At 44.2% G+C, this 18,712-nt stretch overlaps 1 protein-coding gene across 2 annotated transcripts; it reads left to right on the forward strand.

The window, feature by feature from the left end:
- Nucleotides 1-30: 30 nt before the first annotated feature.
- On the forward strand, nucleotides 31-17,231 carry scn1ba (sodium channel, voltage-gated, type I, beta a). 2 transcript variants are annotated; one of them, XM_047598145.1, is made up of 6 exons: nucleotides 31-266; nucleotides 10,618-10,784; nucleotides 12,866-13,103; nucleotides 14,696-14,837; nucleotides 15,070-15,141; nucleotides 15,966-17,231. In XM_047598145.1, the coding sequence occupies exons 1-5, from the start codon at nucleotides 209-211 to the stop codon at nucleotides 15,134-15,136; spliced, it is 672 nt and encodes a 223-aa protein (XP_047454101.1). In that variant the 5' UTR covers nucleotides 31-208; the 3' UTR covers nucleotides 15,137-15,141; nucleotides 15,966-17,231. The 2 variants fall into 2 exon arrangements, with proteins under 2 accessions (XP_047454101.1, XP_047454102.1); XM_047598146.1 differs by lacking the exon at nucleotides 15,070-15,141.
- Nucleotides 17,232-18,712: the final 1,481 nt, after the last annotated feature.

The following is an 18,712-nucleotide window of genomic DNA, read 5'->3' on the forward strand; positions in this document are numbered from 1 at the left end:
CACAGAGGAGAAGGACAAGAAGGAGGAGGAGGAGGAGGAGGTCTCCAGGACGGCACGTCAGGAGACCCCGTCCCCCCCCCGTCCCACCGCCTCCTGGACGCCGGGACGAGTCTCCACCGCGCTGAGGTTCCAGAGTGTCTGTCTGACCTGTGTCTGTGTGTCTGTCTCGTTCTGAAGTGTCCGTCTGAGTTGAGACGCCGTCAGGAGGATGTCTGCCTTACGAGAGCTGCTCCCTCTGCTCCTCCTGCTCCTCCTGCTCCTCCAAGGTGAGTTAGGGGGGCGGGGGCCCCTCGGCATGAGAGCCCCCCCACCAGCACATTTAATTTGTGTGTTTTTGTCAGCGTTCGCGGAGCTTCCTGAGGTTTGTTGACCCAGTGATGTCCTGTAGATTCCTCCAGTCTTTCCTTGTCTCCTCCTTCCGTCTCCTTTACCGTCAATCAGAAGTTCTGAACGTTCAGTGTTTGTTGTGGTTTGGCTGCAGCCTTTAGATTCTGATTACAGGTTTTTAGAAACGTTCTCAGTCACTGCAGAACTGTTTAGTCACAGAGTCGTACTTCTTCTTCTTCTTCTCCTCCTTCTTGTTTGTCTGATTTGCCTCTGTCCTCATCAGCCCAGGGAAAAGCGAGCAAACGTTGTCACTGGGGAAGTTCGGGCTGAGCTGAACCGTAAAACGTTTGCTGCTCCGGTTTCTGAAGGGAAACATTATTAATCCCCCTGAGAATTAAGCTTTTATATATATATATAAATATAAATATAAAACTGTTGATTTTAACACCTGAACATGGCTGAGAAAAGACAAAACCAATTAAGTCCCAACGTCCTCAAACGAGTACTTGCTAATTAGCAAAAAATTGCTAATTTGTTAAATCTGCGCATCTTAATAAGCATAAATAAATAGTCTTTGCTACCACTAGATGGCAGACTAACAGGGACAATGGGTTTAAATGAAGCAGAATCAGCTGCAATAAAACCTAAACCTTGGTGTCCACATATGAGGACACAGGGTCTCGGGAGGTTATTTATGTCATGACTCAGTTTCTCACCTCATAAATGCATCAAATAACCTGAACTTCCTCTTTGTTCCGAGTTCTTTCCGTTGAGTTAAAAATGCCCAAACCAGCGTGTGCGGATCTCTTTAGCTCCTTTAACTCGACGCAGCCTCGTGTTCTCTGAACTATTCTCTGAACTATTTAAATAAGGAATCCGTTCTCGCGGGTTTGTGACGAGCAGACAGAGCTCTAGGAAGCCGGGATGAGCTTTGAAAGAGAAGCTTTGGGAAATAAGGTTACACAACGTGGCCGGTCTGGTGGAGGTTAGTTAAGGACCGGAGGGAAGCACATCCGCAGCAAACAGGGAAGCTGGAGGGTGGAAGAGGAACAGATTAAAGCTGGTTTAAAATAAATAAAATAAAATAGAAACAGGAGAAAAGAATTGGAGGAAGTAGGATGATGAGATGATGCTCAGGTGGATTCATGGAGGGAAGAGGATGAACAGTGATGCAGAACAAAACCAGCGTGAAGTCTGAAAACACGGTGCAGGAGTAAAGAAAAACAAAGTTTCTGTCAAAAGAAAAATGTGATAATGTGCAAATTAAACGATAAAAAAGTGACTTATAATGATTTAGTGAAGTTATATTCTGATGTATTTGGGTTCAGTGACTAGTCTGAGGCTTAAAGCTTCAAACATCTGGATCTGTGCATGAAAGGACTCTGTCATTCTTCTCTCTCCACCAGAGATCCATGAATTATCTTGGTATCGATCATTAAAGCCCTGATGCAGCTTTAACTAATGCACCACAGAGACATTTAGTCTGCAAATGGCCGTGGACAGGATATCTGAGCAACCACAGCGTGAGCTCTTCCATCAGAGCTCGGCCACCTCCGCGAATCACATCAGAGACGAGCTCGAAGCTAATCCAGTTAGAAGCACCTTCTTAAAAAGCCTCTTTGGCTCGAGAGCTTTTAACGCTGCAGCTCAGAAACGTGTCAGAAAGTTCCGAGTCTCGTCTCTGGAGCCTCGAACGGATGTGATTTTATCAGGAAGTCTGGACTCATGCTCTTCATCGCAAGCAGCCTGAGTGAGGATGTGATTTCGGTTTTTGTGCTCGGTCTGCAGCTGCTGCACGAATCTAAATCCATCCTGAAATCTATTTTTAAAGCGACTGGTTCTGAGTCGCGGCCTGATTACGAAACTCACACCTGAGTCTGGAGGACGACGGGACCTTGGTTTGGAACTTTTTTTCAGTTTCCAACAGCTCAGGAAAAAAACTAAAAGAAATAGTTTAAGAGAAAAAACTGAAGCTGTGATGCAGAGAGGACCGAGGACCAATGAGGACAGAGACGATGCCTCCGTCAAGTGGACGAGGACGAACGCTCATCGTGAATCGCTGTGAGGACGGATCGTAGTTTCCGTCGTGGTCAAACCGACGGGGAATCATTGCAGGACGACTTCCACCCGGTTTAGTGACAAATAAAAGTTTTAGCCAGATGCTACCTGATGCTGCATTCACTTGCTGTGAGCAGAAGGACAGATGTTAGGAGAAGTTTCCACATGGACATCTTTATTTTATTTCACTAAACAGCTGTTGAGACCAAAACCAGAGCTAAAGCTAGCGCTAGCGCTAATAAAGGAGAACAAGTCAAGATGTTTAGCTCTGCTAAGATGCTACATTCACTTACAGTCAGATGGATGGAAAAACAGGAAAAGAAGGAAACTTTCCTTCAGTGTAAGGCTTCGTCAGGATTTACCTTTGGCCGTTCTAGTGTCTTTGTGCTCATCGTTTTGGTTCGAGACCCAGTGTGTTTACATGTGCAGGTTAATCGATCTATGCTCAGAATTCAACTTTCTGGATGTGGTCCTTGCCCCAGTTTACATGCAACCGAGAAAATCAAATAACTACCGGGAACGTGTCCTCGTCCTCCTCACTAGGGGGCGATATGTGTCTCGTCAGCGGGTTAATACGGCTCCTTTCTGTTTGACCTATTAAACAACAACCAGATGGATAATAGTTCAACTTTTCTCTTGGAGGTTTTTGTTTCGGGGTCATGCACCAGTGTTTTCAGTGGTTGTGGATCATGTGCACACATGTTGTCCAGTTAAAGTCAGACTAAGGTGTAAACCTCCAATCACATTTTCTGGGCGTCGGAAAAGGAGAACGTGTTTACATGCACATAATTTGTCCAGTTAAAGTCAGATTAAGGCAATAATTAGTTGTTTTTTTTTTTTTCACATGCATGTAAACGCACTGAGTGAAACCAGAAGGGAAGCGGTTTGTGATTGGTCCTGCAGCTGTGCAGCGATATCAGATCAACGAGTAAATGAGCTCCTTCAGCTGTGAGATGCGTTCGCAGCAGTTTATTACCGAGTGAAACCCACTTTGGTTGAGTTAATGCATCTTAAAGGTGAGGAAATAATTTAATCCGCGTATAAATCTAATATTCAGGACTCTCAGCGAGTCTGCAAAACACTTACTGGAAATGCTCCTGTTATTAGTCACACTCGAGCGTTTCCTGCTTCATGGAGAAAGAAAAGCTCTGTGCTGCAGACGAGCTGGGGATTCCTCAGGAAGAAAGGATGAATGCACGTTCTGTCTTTCATTCTCCACAACAGATTCAGATATGCACGACAAAGTGTTGCAGAACTGAAGAGGCTGTGTGAAGGAATGAGATGAACATGAAACCCGGCTCCACGTTCCACACTGCTCCATTCATGACGCAGCTGCAGTAAATGTCGATGCAGTCGGATGTTCATCGTGTTGCAGCCGATGAGACGAGAAGTGAATAAAGGAGAAACTAGGAAGTTGTCTTCATCTGGGAATTTGTGAGAAAATTTTGAGGTTAATGATGGAGAAAAAGTGAAACAAGAGAAATGCACACTGTAAAAAGTATAACTTAAAATAATAAAAGATCAATATCAATAAAAAATAAATAAAATGTAAAATGAATAAAATAGAAAAACATGGTGAGATACAAGAACATTAAAAATAAAATGAAGTATAATGCAGCATGAAAATATAGATTAAAATATAGAAACACTCAAAATAAAGTTTACAATAAACTAACTAATGATAATAATAAACAAATAAATAAATAAGTTAAACTGGGAAAATATAAAAGTGTAACATAGAATAAAGTAACTTTTTAACTGATTCATTCTCTAATGTTGATGGAAACTTCCAGGGTTCAGGTCTAATCTGAACCTTAATAATCCTCCTAAATCTGGATCATGTCTCTGAATCACCAGCCATGTGTCCCTGGTTCTGGTTCTGGTTCTGGTTCTGGTTCTGTTCCACCTTTTAGTTCAGACCAGGACCCCAGAGACTGACAGGTGAGAGCAGACGGTTCAGGGCTGAGGTTAAAGTGAAGTGACTTTAAGGTGACGTCTTATAAAATCCTCCCTCAGGTCTGTGAAGGATCCAGGTTTGACAGCAAAGAGTCTCTGGGAGCAAAGTGCTTCAGTGTCGGTGGAAAGTTTCTGGGAGTCGGGGAAACGGAGACGCTTGGTTTGTCCCCAGGTTCCACCAGTCATGGAAAGAGATGCTCTCCTCCCTCCCCCCTCCCCCTCCTCCCTCCTCCCTCCTCCATCCTCCCTCCTCTCTCCTCTCTCCCTCGTCTCTCCTCCCTCCTCTCTCTCCTCCTCCTCCTCCCCTCCTCCTCCTCCTCCTCCCTCTCCTCCTCTCTCTCCTCCTCCCTCCTCTCTCCTCCCTCCTCCCTCCTCTCTCCTCCTCTCCTCCTCTCTCTCCTCCTCCTCCTCTCTCCTCCTCCTCTCTCCCTCCCCTCTCCTCCTCCTCCTCCCTCCTCCTCCTCTCTCCTCCTCCTCTCTCCTCTCCTCCTCCTCTCCTCCTCTCTCCTCCTCCTCTCCTCCTCTCTCCTCTCCTCCTCCCTCCTCTCTCCTCCTCCTCTCTCCTCCTCCCTCCTCTCCTCCTCTCTCCTCTCTCTCCTCCCTCCCTCCCTCCTCCTCCTCTCTCCTCCTCCTCCTCCTCCTCTCTCCTCCCTCCTCCTCTCCTCTCTCCTCCTCTCCTCCATCCTCCTCTCCTCCTCCTCCTCCTCTCCCTCCTCCTCCTCCTCTCCTCTCCTCCTCCTCCCTCCCTCTCCTCCTCTCTCCTCTCTCCCTCCTCTCCTCCTCCCTCCTCCATCCTCTCTCCTCTCCTCCTCCTCTCCTCCTCCCTCCTCTCTCCTCTCTCTCCTCTCTCTCCTCCCTCCTCCCTCCTCTCTCCTCTCTCCTCCTCCTCCTCCCTCCTCCCTCCTCCATCCTCCCTCCTCTCTCCTCCTCCTCTCTCCTCCCTCCTCCTCCTCTCTCCTCTCTCCTCCCTCCTCCTCCTCTCTCCTCCTCTCCTCTCTCTCCTCTCCTCCTCCTCCTCTCTCCTCCCTCCTCCCTCCTCTCTCCTCCTCTCCTCCTCCTCCTCTCCCTCCCTCCTCTCTCCTCCCTCCCTCTCCTCCTCCTCTCCTCCTCCTCTCCTCCTCCCTCCTCTCTCCTCCTCCTCTCTCTCCTCCCTCCCTCTCTCCCTCTCCTCTCTCTCCTCCTCCCTCCTCCTCCTCCTCCTCCCTCCTCCTCCTCTCCTCCTCTCCTCCTCCTCTCTCTCCTCCCTCCTCCATCCTCTCTCCTCCCTCCTCCCTCCTTCCTCCTCTCCCCTCTCTCCTCCCTCCTCCATCCTCTCTCCTCCCTCCTCCCTCCTCCTCCTCTCTCTCCTCCCTCCTCTCTCCTCTCTCCTCCCTCCTCCATCCTCTCTCCTCTCTCTCCTCTCTCCCCCCTCCTCCCTCCTCCTCCCTCCTCCCTCCTCCCCCCTCAGTGTGGTGGATGGTCTTTTGTGCAGGTCTTTCTCTGCCTCGTCGTCCTCGGGCGTAAACAGCCTCTGAAACGAGGGATTAACCATCAGCTGTTCTCCTGTCAGGGAATAAAATCTCTTAATCTGCAGTTTCTGAAACATCCCGTTGCGTAATCGTGAGCCAGTCAGCAGATCACGCAGAGGCTTTGCACTTTTTGAATCTCTCTGTGTGTGTGTTTGTGTCCTAGACTCATTGTGTGGTGACTCTGTGTTTAGTCTGCACTTTGGATGCTGAGCTCCCGTTGTGTCTGCTTGCATGTTTGTCTCGCTCTGTCTTTTCGCCCTCGTCTTCTGAACTCGCTGTCTCAGCCGGGGACAGTCAGCGGCGTCTCGCTGCGTCACCGCCTCACGTCATTTTGTCCTGCGCCTCCCGTGTCTTCACCTTCTTCCCGTGTCCTTCTGCTTCTTGTCTTCACGTCGCTGCACGTTAAAGAGGACGTGAGACACCAAATGCAGCCGCGATGATTTAATTCTCTCGTTCTGAAGAGATTTTTTTAAGTTTTAACTCTGGATCCGTTTAAGTTTCTCTGTTAAACTCAGAGCGGCTCCGTCGTCGTCGTCGTTGTCGTGTCTCTGGACGTCTTTGTTCAACTGTTCCAGCTCCATCTACATTAAATAATGACAGAGAACGAGGAGCAGGTTCTAAACCAGTTAAAGGAACCATGTTCTGCTCCTGGATGTTCACATGAGTTTATAAAGTTTAAGACTGAAGGAGAAACATGTTCATCTCCATCATTTACCTCTGACTCCACCTCCTGTTCTCCTCCTGTTCTCCACATGTTCTCCACATGTTCTCCTCCTGTTCTCCTCCTGTTCTCTACATGTTCTCCTCCTGTTCTCTTCCTGTTCTCCTCCTGTTCTCCACATGTTCTCCTCCTGTTCTCCTCCTGTTCTCTACATGTTCTCTACATGTTCTCCTCCTGTTCTCCACATGTTCTCCTCCTGTTCTCCTCCTGTTCTCCTCCTGTTCTCTACATGTTCTCCTTCTGTTCTCCTCCTGTTCTCCTCCTGTTCTCCACACGTTCTCCTCCTGTTCTCTACATGTTCTCCTCCTGTTCTCCTCCTGTTCTCCTCATGTTCTCCTCCTGTTCTCTACATGTTCTCCTCCTGTTCTCTACATGTTCTCCTCCTGTTCTCCACACGTTCTCCTCCTGTTCTCCTCCTGTTCTCCACATGTTCACCTCTTGTTCACCTCCTGTTCTCCTCCTGTTCTCCACATGTTCTCCACATGTTCTCCTCCTGTTCTCCTCCTGTTCTCTACACGTTCTCCTCCTGTTCTCCTCCTGTTCTCCACACGTTCTCCTCCTGTTCTCCTCCTGTTCTCCACATGTTCACGTCTTGTTCTCCTCCTGTTCTCCACATGTTCACCTCTTGTTCTCCTCCTGTTCTCTACATGTTCTCCTCCTGTTCTCTACATGTTCTCCTCCTGTTCTCCACATGTTCTCCTCCTGTTCTCCACATGTTCTCCTCCTGTTCTCCTCCTGTTCTCCACATGTTCACGTCTTGTTCACCTCCTGTTCTCCTCCTGTTCTCTACATGTTCTCCTCCTGTTCTCCACATGTTCTCCTCCTGTTCTCCACCGTGGGCTGATCTGCACCAACAAGAAGAACCTGTTGGATCTGAATGAGGTTCTAATTAGAACTTCAAATGGTGCCAGAGACCAAACATTTAGAGCAGGAACCAGTTTGTTCATTCATCAGCTGATCATCAGTCAGAACAGGTCAAAGGACGGAGAAGCTCCTCATCACTGAACCTTTGATCAGCTGATGTCTCTGGGTTAGTTTGTAGTAGAATCTCCTTTCTGTCTCGTCCTCTGACAGATTTTCTCCTAAACTACTTTTTCTTCAAAACAACAAACACATCTGATGATGTAAAATAAAGATGGAGGAGAGTTTACGCCTCGAAACAGATCAGAGATGAATTTAAAAATGTGATTCTCTTTAACCTCCTGAGACACAACGTTTTGTTTAAGATATTTAGGATCAGTGGGAACCTACGAAGTATAAAAACTGAGCATCATCTTTGAACAAAGTTGGAAGTTTGGAAGTTGTTATTTTGGGGTAAAAAGAAGGTCCTCGTACGTGGACACGGGGATTATTTCATTGTGAAATACAATAAAGTCACTAATGTGCATTAAATGTATAAAACAAGACTAAAAACAATGAAGTCCCGACGTCCTCAAACGAGCACTTGTTAATTGAAGCTCGTTACTGTTGATAAAATGTGTTAATTTCAGTCTGAATGAAGCAGAATAAGAAGCTGCCACAAACCTAAAACGTCCCCATATGAGGACACAGGGTCTCAGGAGGTTAAAACAGCTGATCTTATTTTGGTTTTATCTTTAAAATGTGTTGGTGTTTGGTTCATGTCCTCTTTAACCTGAGTCTTGGTTTAGAAAAACATGTCGCTATTTGGTTTTCAAATGGTTTCCTGACATGAACGACTTCCATCGACCTCTATTAGCGTCCGAGGATTAGCAGTAGCAGCAGCAGCAGCAGCAGCAGCAGCAACAGCTGGCGCCGCTAACGGCAGCCGGTAATTAACACAAACCATCACGTCCCGTTTGCAGCAGACAAGAGAGTTAATAAGGGGAGAATAGCGAAGCTCGCGTTGACGGATTATTAACCTGCTGTAACAAAAAAAAAACAGTAAAAACCCAACGTTCACCTCCTCAGAAATACGTCCACACAACGAGGTGACACATGTTGAGTTTCCATTCCCTCTAAGAAACGCACAAAACCTAAATATGTCACTAAAATCTGGTGACGAAACGCCTACATTTCTAAAAAAGCTCTCAAACATCTAAAGCTAAAACGTCTCTACTCTCTCGTAAGGTCGTTTTTTTCAGACGTTTCAATATAAAAGCTTATCGCAAAAGTGCAACGGAAACACTTCTTAAGCAATTTGATGATGCAGGGAGTCCATCTTCCTCATAGTGACAATAATTTAAGACGATTATGGGATATCGTGTAAAGACGAGACCTTAAGGAGTTGAATCAGTATCAGCACTTTTAGTTGAGTACAGAATGTGAATAGTTTTGCCTCCTGTACCCAGCTTTACCATCGGGTCTTGGGTAAATTCTACTTTCCAGGAAAATATAATAGTGAACACAGTTCACTGGACGACTCCAACACATCTACAGTTTAGCCGAAACCAAATCATCAGCAGCGAGCAGCTGTTTACGCTGACCCTGCAGGTCAAAACACAACGAGATTTCACAAAAACACAATGAATGTAGACGCTGTGATGAACGAGTGGAAAGAAGTATGAGTTGTTTCTTCTATGTCTTATGGAAAGATGTGCAGAAACTTCATCAAGACTGATCTTATACTTATGTCCTCTTTCAAAATATTCCTCTATAAAAACTCCATCTCGTCCTCGGTTCTTTCCAACGTGGTTTAAAGTCGAGTAGAAACAGGAAGTGACATCACACTCGGGCTCCATCCTTTATTGACTGGAAGTGAAACAACCAATCACATCAGTTTATATTTTAGCAACTAGAAACAGGAGGTGTCGTCCTTCCTGAATCTGAAATGTTGTTGTGTTTTGACCTTCAGGGCCACCGTAGCCGTTTGTGTTTAGAAGGAATAAACGTATAAAATCTGAAATGTTTAACGAGCACAGGATGCAACCAGCTGCAGAAACCGGCTCACGTTCGAGAACATTTCACTTCACGTCTGAAATAAGGCGACGAAGCGACAAACTGAAAACGGGTTCGGTGAATCCAGCTTCGGCAGATCCTCATGCAGCGTTTTTATGAATCTGAACCAAATGATTGAAGCTGCTTCCGCCTCCGTCCGTCTTTAGATGCTCAGCTCCAGGATGCGGTAGCGATGCTGGGTTCATGTATTTGTGAAGTCGTACTTTATGTCCTTAACTTTCTCTTCTCCTCCTTCCCCCTGTTTTCTCTCCCTGCAGTGCATCCGCCGGCATTAGGCCTCCTCTCTCCTCCTCTCTCCTCCTTCCTCTCTCCTCCTCCCTCTAAACGTGGCTGTTATGAACTGAAGCATGTGCTAACTCTCTCTTTTTATCCCTCATCCACGTTTCCCCTCGGAGAGCGGTTGGTTTTCATCTTGTTTCAACTCTTCTCTTTAGTTTTAATGGACGATGCATCTCAGAGTTGCTCTGACCTCCCTTGTGTGTTTTCCTCTCCTCCTCCTCCTCCTCCCTCATTCGCCTCCCTTCATCTGACAATTCAAAACAAACGCTTCCCCGGGGGTCAGAGTTGAGAATAGCAGATCATTGGTTGCTGAGGCCTCAGTGGAAACTGCACGGTGCAGTGTCAGACAGAAACATGTGGAGTTACAGGTGTGTAACTCCCGGCCCAATGAGAAGTATGTGTCATGACGACATATATAGACTCACGTTTCTATATATGATGTTATCTCAGTCGGCCGTTGAACAGAATGCAAGACATCTTTATTTCCCCTCAGTTTCACACACGTTCAAAATGGAAATCAAAGCTCAAAGAAACAACAAAGAAAAAAACGAATTCCCAACAAATCTGTGAACTGAAATGATGAGTGGAAATAAAAGAAATGCAAGAAAAAAAGCTATGTCCAGCACAACAACAACAAAAACGTAAAAACACACGCATGCAATGAGAGCAAGCACGCAAGAAATCAAATCAAATCACAGGTGAGTTCCACAAGCTGTTTTCTGACGTACTGTTTGCACAGTTTGCCTGCAAGTACCGAGAGAAAACGCCAGAGCCTCTTCTAGCCTCGGCCACGTGAGAGAGGAGCTTTCTAACCCAGTGTCCTTCGCCTCCTTCGTCCCCTTCGCTCTGCAGCTTCCCGTTGCCATGGAGCCTGCGTGGAGGTGGAGTCGGACACGGAGGCCGTGGCCAACGACGGCTTCAAGCTGGGCTGCATCTCCTGCAAGAGGAGGGGCGAGGTGACGGCCGACGCCACCGTCACCTGGTTCTTCAAGGCCTCAGACGAGACCGAGTTCACAGCGGTAAGTCACACTCAGATAGATAGATAGATAGATAGATAGATAGATAGATAGATAGATAGATAGATAGATCGATCTAGACCTGCAGGGTTAAAGTTCACAAAAGGAGTAGCTATTACTATTACCTGGGAGGCTAGGAAGAGCTACTGTTACCTTGAAGGCTAGGAGGAGTTATTAGTTTGACGCTAGAAGGAGCTTCTATTAGCTGGGACACTAGGAAGAGTTGCTATTAGCTGGGAGGCTAGGAAGAGCTACTAACAGCTGAAAGGCTAGAAAGAGTTGGTATTAGCTGGAAGGCTAGGAAGTTTTGATATTAACTGGGAGGCTAGGAGGAGCTACTGTTACCTTGAAGGCTAGGAGGAGTTATTAGTTTGACGCCAGAAGGAGCTACTATTAGCTGGGACACTAGGAAGAGTTGCTATTAGCTGGGAGGCTAGGAAGAGCTACTATTAGCTGGGAGGCTAGGAAGAGCTACTAACAGCTGAAAGGCTAGAAAGAGTTGGTATTAGCTGGAAGGCTAGGAAGTTTTGATATTAACTGGGAGGCTAGGAGGAGTTGCTATTATCAGGGAGGCTAGGAGGAGCTACTATTAGCTGGTAAGCTAGGAAGAGTTGCTATTAGCTGGAAGGCCAGGAAGAGTTGATATTAACTGGGAGACTAGGAGGAGCTACTGTTACCTTGAAGGCTAGGAGGAGTTATTAGTTTGACGCTAGAAAGAGCTACTATTAGCTGGGACACTAGGAAGAGTTGCTATTAGCTGGGAGGCTAGGAAGTTTTGATATTAACTGGGAGGCTAGGAGGAGTTGCTATTAGCTGGGACACTAGGAGGAGTTTCTATTAGCAGGGAGGCTAGGAGGAGTTTCTATTAGCTAGGGGGCTAGGAAGCTATGAAGAGCTGCTATTAGCCAGGAGGCTAAGATGCTAGTAGGCGTTGCTAGTAGCCTCACTTTGACCAGTGGGAGGAAGTAGAGACACATTTTTTTAATCTACTGTCTTTGTTAATGGTTAACATTTGCGGATGTTGATGTCGTCTATGTCTCTTCATCTTTTCTTCTCCAGCTCGAGAACAAACAGCGAGTGTCGTTTGAGTGACAGATATCCAGTGAACGAATGAATAGTTCTTACCACCTTGTTGTTTAAGTAGATAATGTGGTGTAGTAGCACATTTTCAGGGTTAAGGTTTAGAGTTGCTCTGTAAATCTGGGAACATGTTTCGGATTAAACACAGATTAAAAAATGCCTCTAAAATCCCTGGCATCATGTCTGAGGAAGGAAACCTGACATCTGATCGACATAAATCCACGGTCATTTTAAACGCTGCTATTTTCTCCCTGATGTAATCAGATAAAAACTGGTCCCAAAACAGCCTCTGTATTCTTCTGGGAAACTTTGCATCTATCATGAGGCAGAGCTGAGTCTTGCATTTTTTATGACAGGCAAGACAAGGGTTTTTACTTACTAAAGGCCGCCCTCAGAGGACAAGCAGAGAGGCCATTACTCCACATTCCTGCAGCCGGACAGATTCCATTAGCTTCGAGCTGCACCCATTAGCATCAGTAATTGTCCAGGAAGTGCAGAGATGCGGCTGTAAGTTGGTCGATGCAGAGAAACGCAGTGATGGTGAAGAGGAGACCGGACATCTGTTACTTAAAGAAGCTTCCTAACCTCCCGGCTAATGGCAACGCCTCCTAACTTCCTAGCCTCCCAGCTAATAGTAGCTGTTCCAAAAGCGGCCCCCAGAGGGTCTAATCTGATCCATGTTGGGGTGAATTTGCAATGTACAAAAATTACATTGAGGACATTAACTGCAATTTTTCCAACAAAAGCAACGACTATTCCAAGGGTTCACACAATTTTAGTTTTAGAGTTGTGGACATAAAACAACACTGAGACCTGGAACTACAGTTTTTTTTTTTTTTTTGTCTAGACATCTCCAGTCGTTCATTACGTGTTTAATAATAATAAAAGAAGCAGCTCTCTGTTGTACCTTTAATTAAAGAGGTACAGGCTATTATCTGAACCTGCCCTACACCTAGAAACGCCGCTGTCTTCATCTCTTCTTTGCTCTGCTACTCCTCTTCCAGTTGTACAAGTACGAGCATCTGAGGGGTGAAATCATGGACCCACGTTTCTACGACCGTCTGGAATGGAACGGCAGCAAAGACACCAAAGACCTGCAGGACGGCTCCATCTACATCCTCAACGTCACCCACAACGACACGGGCACCTACATGTGCATGTTCACCCGGGTCCTCAAGTACCTCAACTTTGACTTTCCCAGCAACTCCAGCAAGATTATCGACATGAAAGTGGTGTCGCGACGTACGTTCACCCTCGTAGCTGATTTTTCCATAAATCTTTTAATCTACTTCAGCTGTCATCATGAATATCAAAATCTTGATTAATTTCTGACTTTTAACCCTTTATATGCCAGTGTTTGTGATGGCATCACACATTTTTGGGGAAAAATTAAAGCTATTAACTAATTATTTACTCATAGGCTGAAAACCCCGGAGCATAATTGGGCTAGGAAGAGCTACTATTAGCTGAGAGGCTAGTATTAGTTGGGGTGCTAGGATGAGCTGCTATTAGCCAGGAGGCTATGTTAAGCTACTATTAGTCGGAAGGCAAGGAAGAGTCGCTATTAGCTGCTATTAGCTGGGAGGCTAGTAGGAGTTGATATTTGCCTCACTTTGAAAAAAACACATCAAATCTAAATGCAAAGCAGTCTTTTCTTGGGACATTGGTTAGTAGCAACACTGATTTTGATGGATTTGAATTTGTTCATTTGTTTGTAGTGCAGATTTTAAAAAGATTGATTAGTTGAAACCCAGTGAAGCTGCAAACTGGACTTTGACTTTTCTCTCATATGCTCTGATTCAGTCTGTCAAGTAACAGGTTAAATAATCTAATTGCAAAACTCTCAAAAAATATAGAAAAAATTAACATTAAATCAAAACATAACATCAAATTAAAATTAATTAATTATTTTTTGAAGAGGACACTTTTGTTCCTTAACAGTGACAACGTAACATTTTAGGTTACACACTGTAAAAACTGAATATTATGGAGATTGAAATATGAAAATTTGCAACAAAAAGCAACTAAGTTATCAAAAATAAAATGGAAAAGGACACATGAAGGTGCTCGTTCTACAAACCCAAGTCATTATGTTAGAATTTCTTCTTCTGTCTCAACATTTCATCAAATCCCAAAACAGCTGAAAACATATGTTAACTGATATTGTTTTTATTGTTTTCTGTGGTCTTTGAGTCTATTCCCATGATTCTACATCTGCTATGAACCACGTGGTGACTGGACTGATAGAATCTGTGCTTCAATTCTATATGTGTTCATTTGTCTCCATCTAGTGGTAAAATTATGGTACTACAGATAGTAAACAATAGCCATCTTCTATGGGACAAGGCCTTTGCAAAGATACGCATCATGATTTAGTGGCTTACTCATCTTCACCTTCGCTCAGTCATTTTTTAAATTTTTTTTGTTACAGAAAATTTTGTCTCTTTCTTCTTCTTTTTTTTTTTTTTTAATTTGGTGGGTTTTATTTCCATAGTTTGAGCAAGACAAAGTAAAGGACTAGTATTTCCAATAGTAAAGGAAGTTATAAGTGCTTTAACTAGCATAGGGGTGTTCCTCAAGGCTTAATGCTCGGTCCTCTGATTTTAATTTTCTTTGTTGCGATTTATCTTCATTATCTGAACCCTTGTGGACGTCAGACGGATTAACACACGTCTGCTGCAGAATTCAGCAAAAGATGAATTTGGAGACACTAATTCAGGGCATGAGGTCATCAATTATAAGTTGTGTCATTTATCTCATAAATCCTCGTCCCCTTTTAACTTGCAACTAAAAATGCAAACACGGGCCTCATGCTTCTGTCCATGTCCCTCCAGTCACCAGGGGAATGGCGTCCATCCTGTCTGAGGTGATGATGTACGTCTCCATTATTGGGCTGCAGTTCTGGCTGGTGGTTGAGATGATTTACTGCTACAGGAAGATCTCAGCGGCCGGAGAGGAAGCGCTGAGAGAGAGCGCGTGAGTAAAACCTCAAAACAGAATAAACACTCGTGCAGTCGGTATCCAGATCCCGCTGGGACGTCCAAATGTCCCGACCCCCTCCACCTTCCACCTCTGATTTTCCAACTGACACAATCTGCTATGTTCAAAAATAACATTTCCCTTTTTTTTCCAACTGTACTGATGCTCTGATTCACTTCGCCTGACTTCTTGTGTGTCTCCTTTCTACCGCTCTCTTCCCTCCATCCAGGGCCGAATATTTAGCTATAGCATCGGAAAGTAAAGATAATTGTGCAGGTTTGCAAGTGGCAGAATAGAACTGGTAGGTTTTTGTTCTGCTTCTTTTATATTTAAATCATCACTACTGGTACTTTTAGGAACATAAAGTGTTTCCTTTTTGTCTCAACTGCATCTTATAATCCAGAGTTATTCGTGCATTTAGACAGCAGCTAAATAAATATATAAATAATAGTTCTTCAGAGTTTTCTGCATTTCTTCATAAGAATGACTGGAAACAAAAGTAGAAACAGAAATATTATGTGTGTGCATTTGTTAATTCAAGAAAATGAGCCAATATTACAAATCTGTGAGTTGTTAAAATAAGCGAATCCTTCCCGGTTTACGGTAAACTGCTGACCAGTGTCTACAGATGTGAATGTGAGTGATCCTATTGCTTCAGGTGTGAGATGTTGGTGGTTTCCTCTCATCAGCTGATGCTCCAACATTTCTACTGGATGAAGGTAAGGACTTTGACTTGTTCCTAAACGTTCCTCTGGTTCTTCTGGAGAACCACTGGTGTTCTTGGGCTCCTTGTCTTCCTCCATGACCCAGTTTCTCTTCACATTCAGCTCATGGACTCATGTCCTGACATTTTCTGTCAGAGTTCACTGGTAGAATTCACAGTTCATTGGTCCATCAATGATGAGCAGATGCAGCAGAACAGGCCCAAACCACATTGATGGAAACACTTCTGAACACATGGACTCTGGTTTAATCCTAGAGGAGCTCCTCTCTGATATGTGATATTGGCTCATTTTCTAGAATAATCAAATATAAAACAAGTATATAATTATAGTATATCATTATATTAAGTGTTAAATCTTCATTTAGTTTTCATTTCATTGCCATTTTTTTTTTAAACTTCAGGTCGAGGAAGAATTCAAGGCGACTTCCTTGAGGAGGTTCACTTCACTTCTTCACTTCTTGTACAAGACGGACTCAAGGCGACAAATGTCTCAGTGGAAAGCGATTTTTTCTGTTTTTGAAGTGACTTTCTGCATCAGGATGGAAAGGGCCGAGGCGTCTGGCGTCCTCAGGTCATTGTGAGACAAGACAAGAGGAGGAAGGATTTTAACTGTATATACAGAAACAGATAACCTTTGAATACATGTAGAGTATATTAAACACTGTATATGACTGTCTGCATGCTTACGAGCTCATTGATAACAGTTAGACTTGCCTCCAATGTGCAGCTGAACCAGTTTTATCTGATTTAATTTAACACGGACGGGATCAACGTTTCCTCTGCAGCTTTACACGGAAAACCTGTAACTAAACACCAGAAGTAGTAAAATAAAATGTGGCTAAAAGCTGCAGAGGAGACAGTGCAGAACTTAATGCAAGAACAAAACTAATCTGTAGGTTTTTTTCTTTCCTGCACAGATTTAAGAAAACTGTGCATTTTAAAACCTTCCTGGATCCGGCAGAACTTTCTACATTTCTGAATAAAGTACTTAAAGTAGAGAAGCAAATATTTTGAAATATTTTTATGCACAATGTAGAAATGTAGAAAATGCTGAAGGATGCAAAAACATTTTAAAAAGTACATGTGCAGAATCAGATGGATTATTACCACGTTGTGTTGACGCGACAGGAAACGTTGAGGATGCTTTTTTTGTTTTTTATATGAAGCAGGACGAGACACTGAGACAGGAATTCACCAACGCTCCTGAGAGCTTTTAAACCACCGTCTGCAGACCAACACTGTGCTTCAACTTATCCATTTTGCTCTTCCCAAGAAAACACAGCAGTAGAACTGACATCTCACACTAAAGTGTCTTTGTAGAAACGTAAGGGCTTCGGTTATTTGCTGTTCTCTAAACTGCCGTGGTCAAACTGCCCCAGTCGAACCCGTCCAGAGCACAGAGACGAAGCCTCGTCTCCAAAACTTTAAAGAAGAAAACGAAGCATCAGCAGCTGCAGTTGCTTCAGTGTCGCCGCCGGTCTCCAAATTTACTGCTCATCTCTTTTTTACTCAACCACATGTTTCTCTCTGAGAGGACACGTCGCCCACAAGCTGATTCAGTTGCTTTACATCCTCTAAACGCCTCTTCCTTCACCGAATAAACTGCAGCCTTCACTTCATGTGTAGGTGTGGAAATGTTGCTTGCCAAAAATAAAGAAATAAATTAACAAAAGACACTAATAAAATAACCTGACTCGAGTTCTTTTAATGTCCAGTCAAAAGATTATTATATAGATCAGAGGAGAGAAAAGCTACGAGTTTAAAGCATCACTTTTAGTTGTTTAGGAGCCAAAGGAACAGATTAATAAAGTTCTTCTTTTCAGAAGTAAATGAAACTAAACGTATCCGTTGATGCTGAACTCTCGTGTAGCTTCCAACCAGACGTCTGTCTTCTTCTTGTTATGAATGTGAAACGTGGAATTAACTGAAGATTCAAAAAAAACCACAGGTCTGACTTTTTACTGGTTCTTTATGTAAATTAGTCTCAGGGAAAAGTTGCTGCTAAGTTCTATGAAAATGAAGAATCGTGTCAGGCTCAGATCGAATGTTTTTAATGAAGATGCTGGAATTTATAGTTTAAAATTTACCCAAATCAGTTTATACTTTTAGACGATATAATGTGTAAATATGTAAAGAGCTTTTTTAAAGTGAAGCCAAACCGATAGAGTGCCCCCTGGTGGCTGGAGGCTACAATATAGGTCATAAGCTCCACCCCCTCCATGTTAGTGGGCGGGACTTGGGTTGAACTAAAACACTAAAATACATGTTACATAATTTTTTTCAAGGATGGTTTCTGTCATTTTAGGCAGTTAATATAATGTTGATGAATGTTCAAAAGTTAGTTTTAGATAATTTTAGATAATTTTTTGACGCTATAGAAACAAAAGGTGACAAAACGGCGACCACTTCGTAAAACGTGGGAGTTCAGGGTATAATCCAACATTTCTTTGTAGCTGGTGGAGGTAGAACATAGTGTAGTATTAATTAAAGGAAGAAGCCAATGAGCCTGGAGGAAGTGTGGGCGGGGCATCAATATCACGGCTCCGCCCTCCAACTGTGCTGATCAGATTCTGGATCCAGACTCCCAAGATGGCACCGCCCCCATCCCCAGAAAGATAGCATCAGTTTGGACCAATGAGAGGAAGTTGACACGTGGCGGCCATATTTATATACAGTCTATGGTGGAGGCGTGGCCTCCATATTTATATACGTTGTATGGCGTCCATGTTTTTATACGACCTTTGGTGGAGACTTTCCGTTGTATGAGGGGATTTTTTTTTATTATTTGAATCTGCATCAAAGACTTGAAAGAAACACAAATCAGAGTCAAAATCAATGTTTTGGAACTTTTCATTTCTCTCTCATTTCTCTTCAGTCCTCGTACAATCACATCTTTACAGTACATTCTCATCTCTGCGCCTCCTCCTCCTCCTCCTCCTCCTCCTCCTCCTCAATAAATACGACACCCTTTAATTACCACCGACGGCCGTGCACAGCAGGGCCTCAACACTTCTGCAGCCGCTATCATCAGAGAGAGAAAGAGGGAGAGAAAAGGGGGAGAGAAAAGGGGGGAGGGAGGTGAAGAGTGGGATGGAGTGATGAGAAGAAAAACAAAGAGGAGGGGGAGTTTCTGACAAACAAATACAGA

Source organism: Mugil cephalus, chromosome 11 (assembly GCF_022458985.1).
Source record: "Mugil cephalus isolate CIBA_MC_2020 chromosome 11, CIBA_Mcephalus_1.1, whole genome shotgun sequence".
Classification (NCBI taxonomy): domain Eukaryota; kingdom Metazoa; phylum Chordata; class Actinopteri; order Mugiliformes; family Mugilidae; genus Mugil; species Mugil cephalus.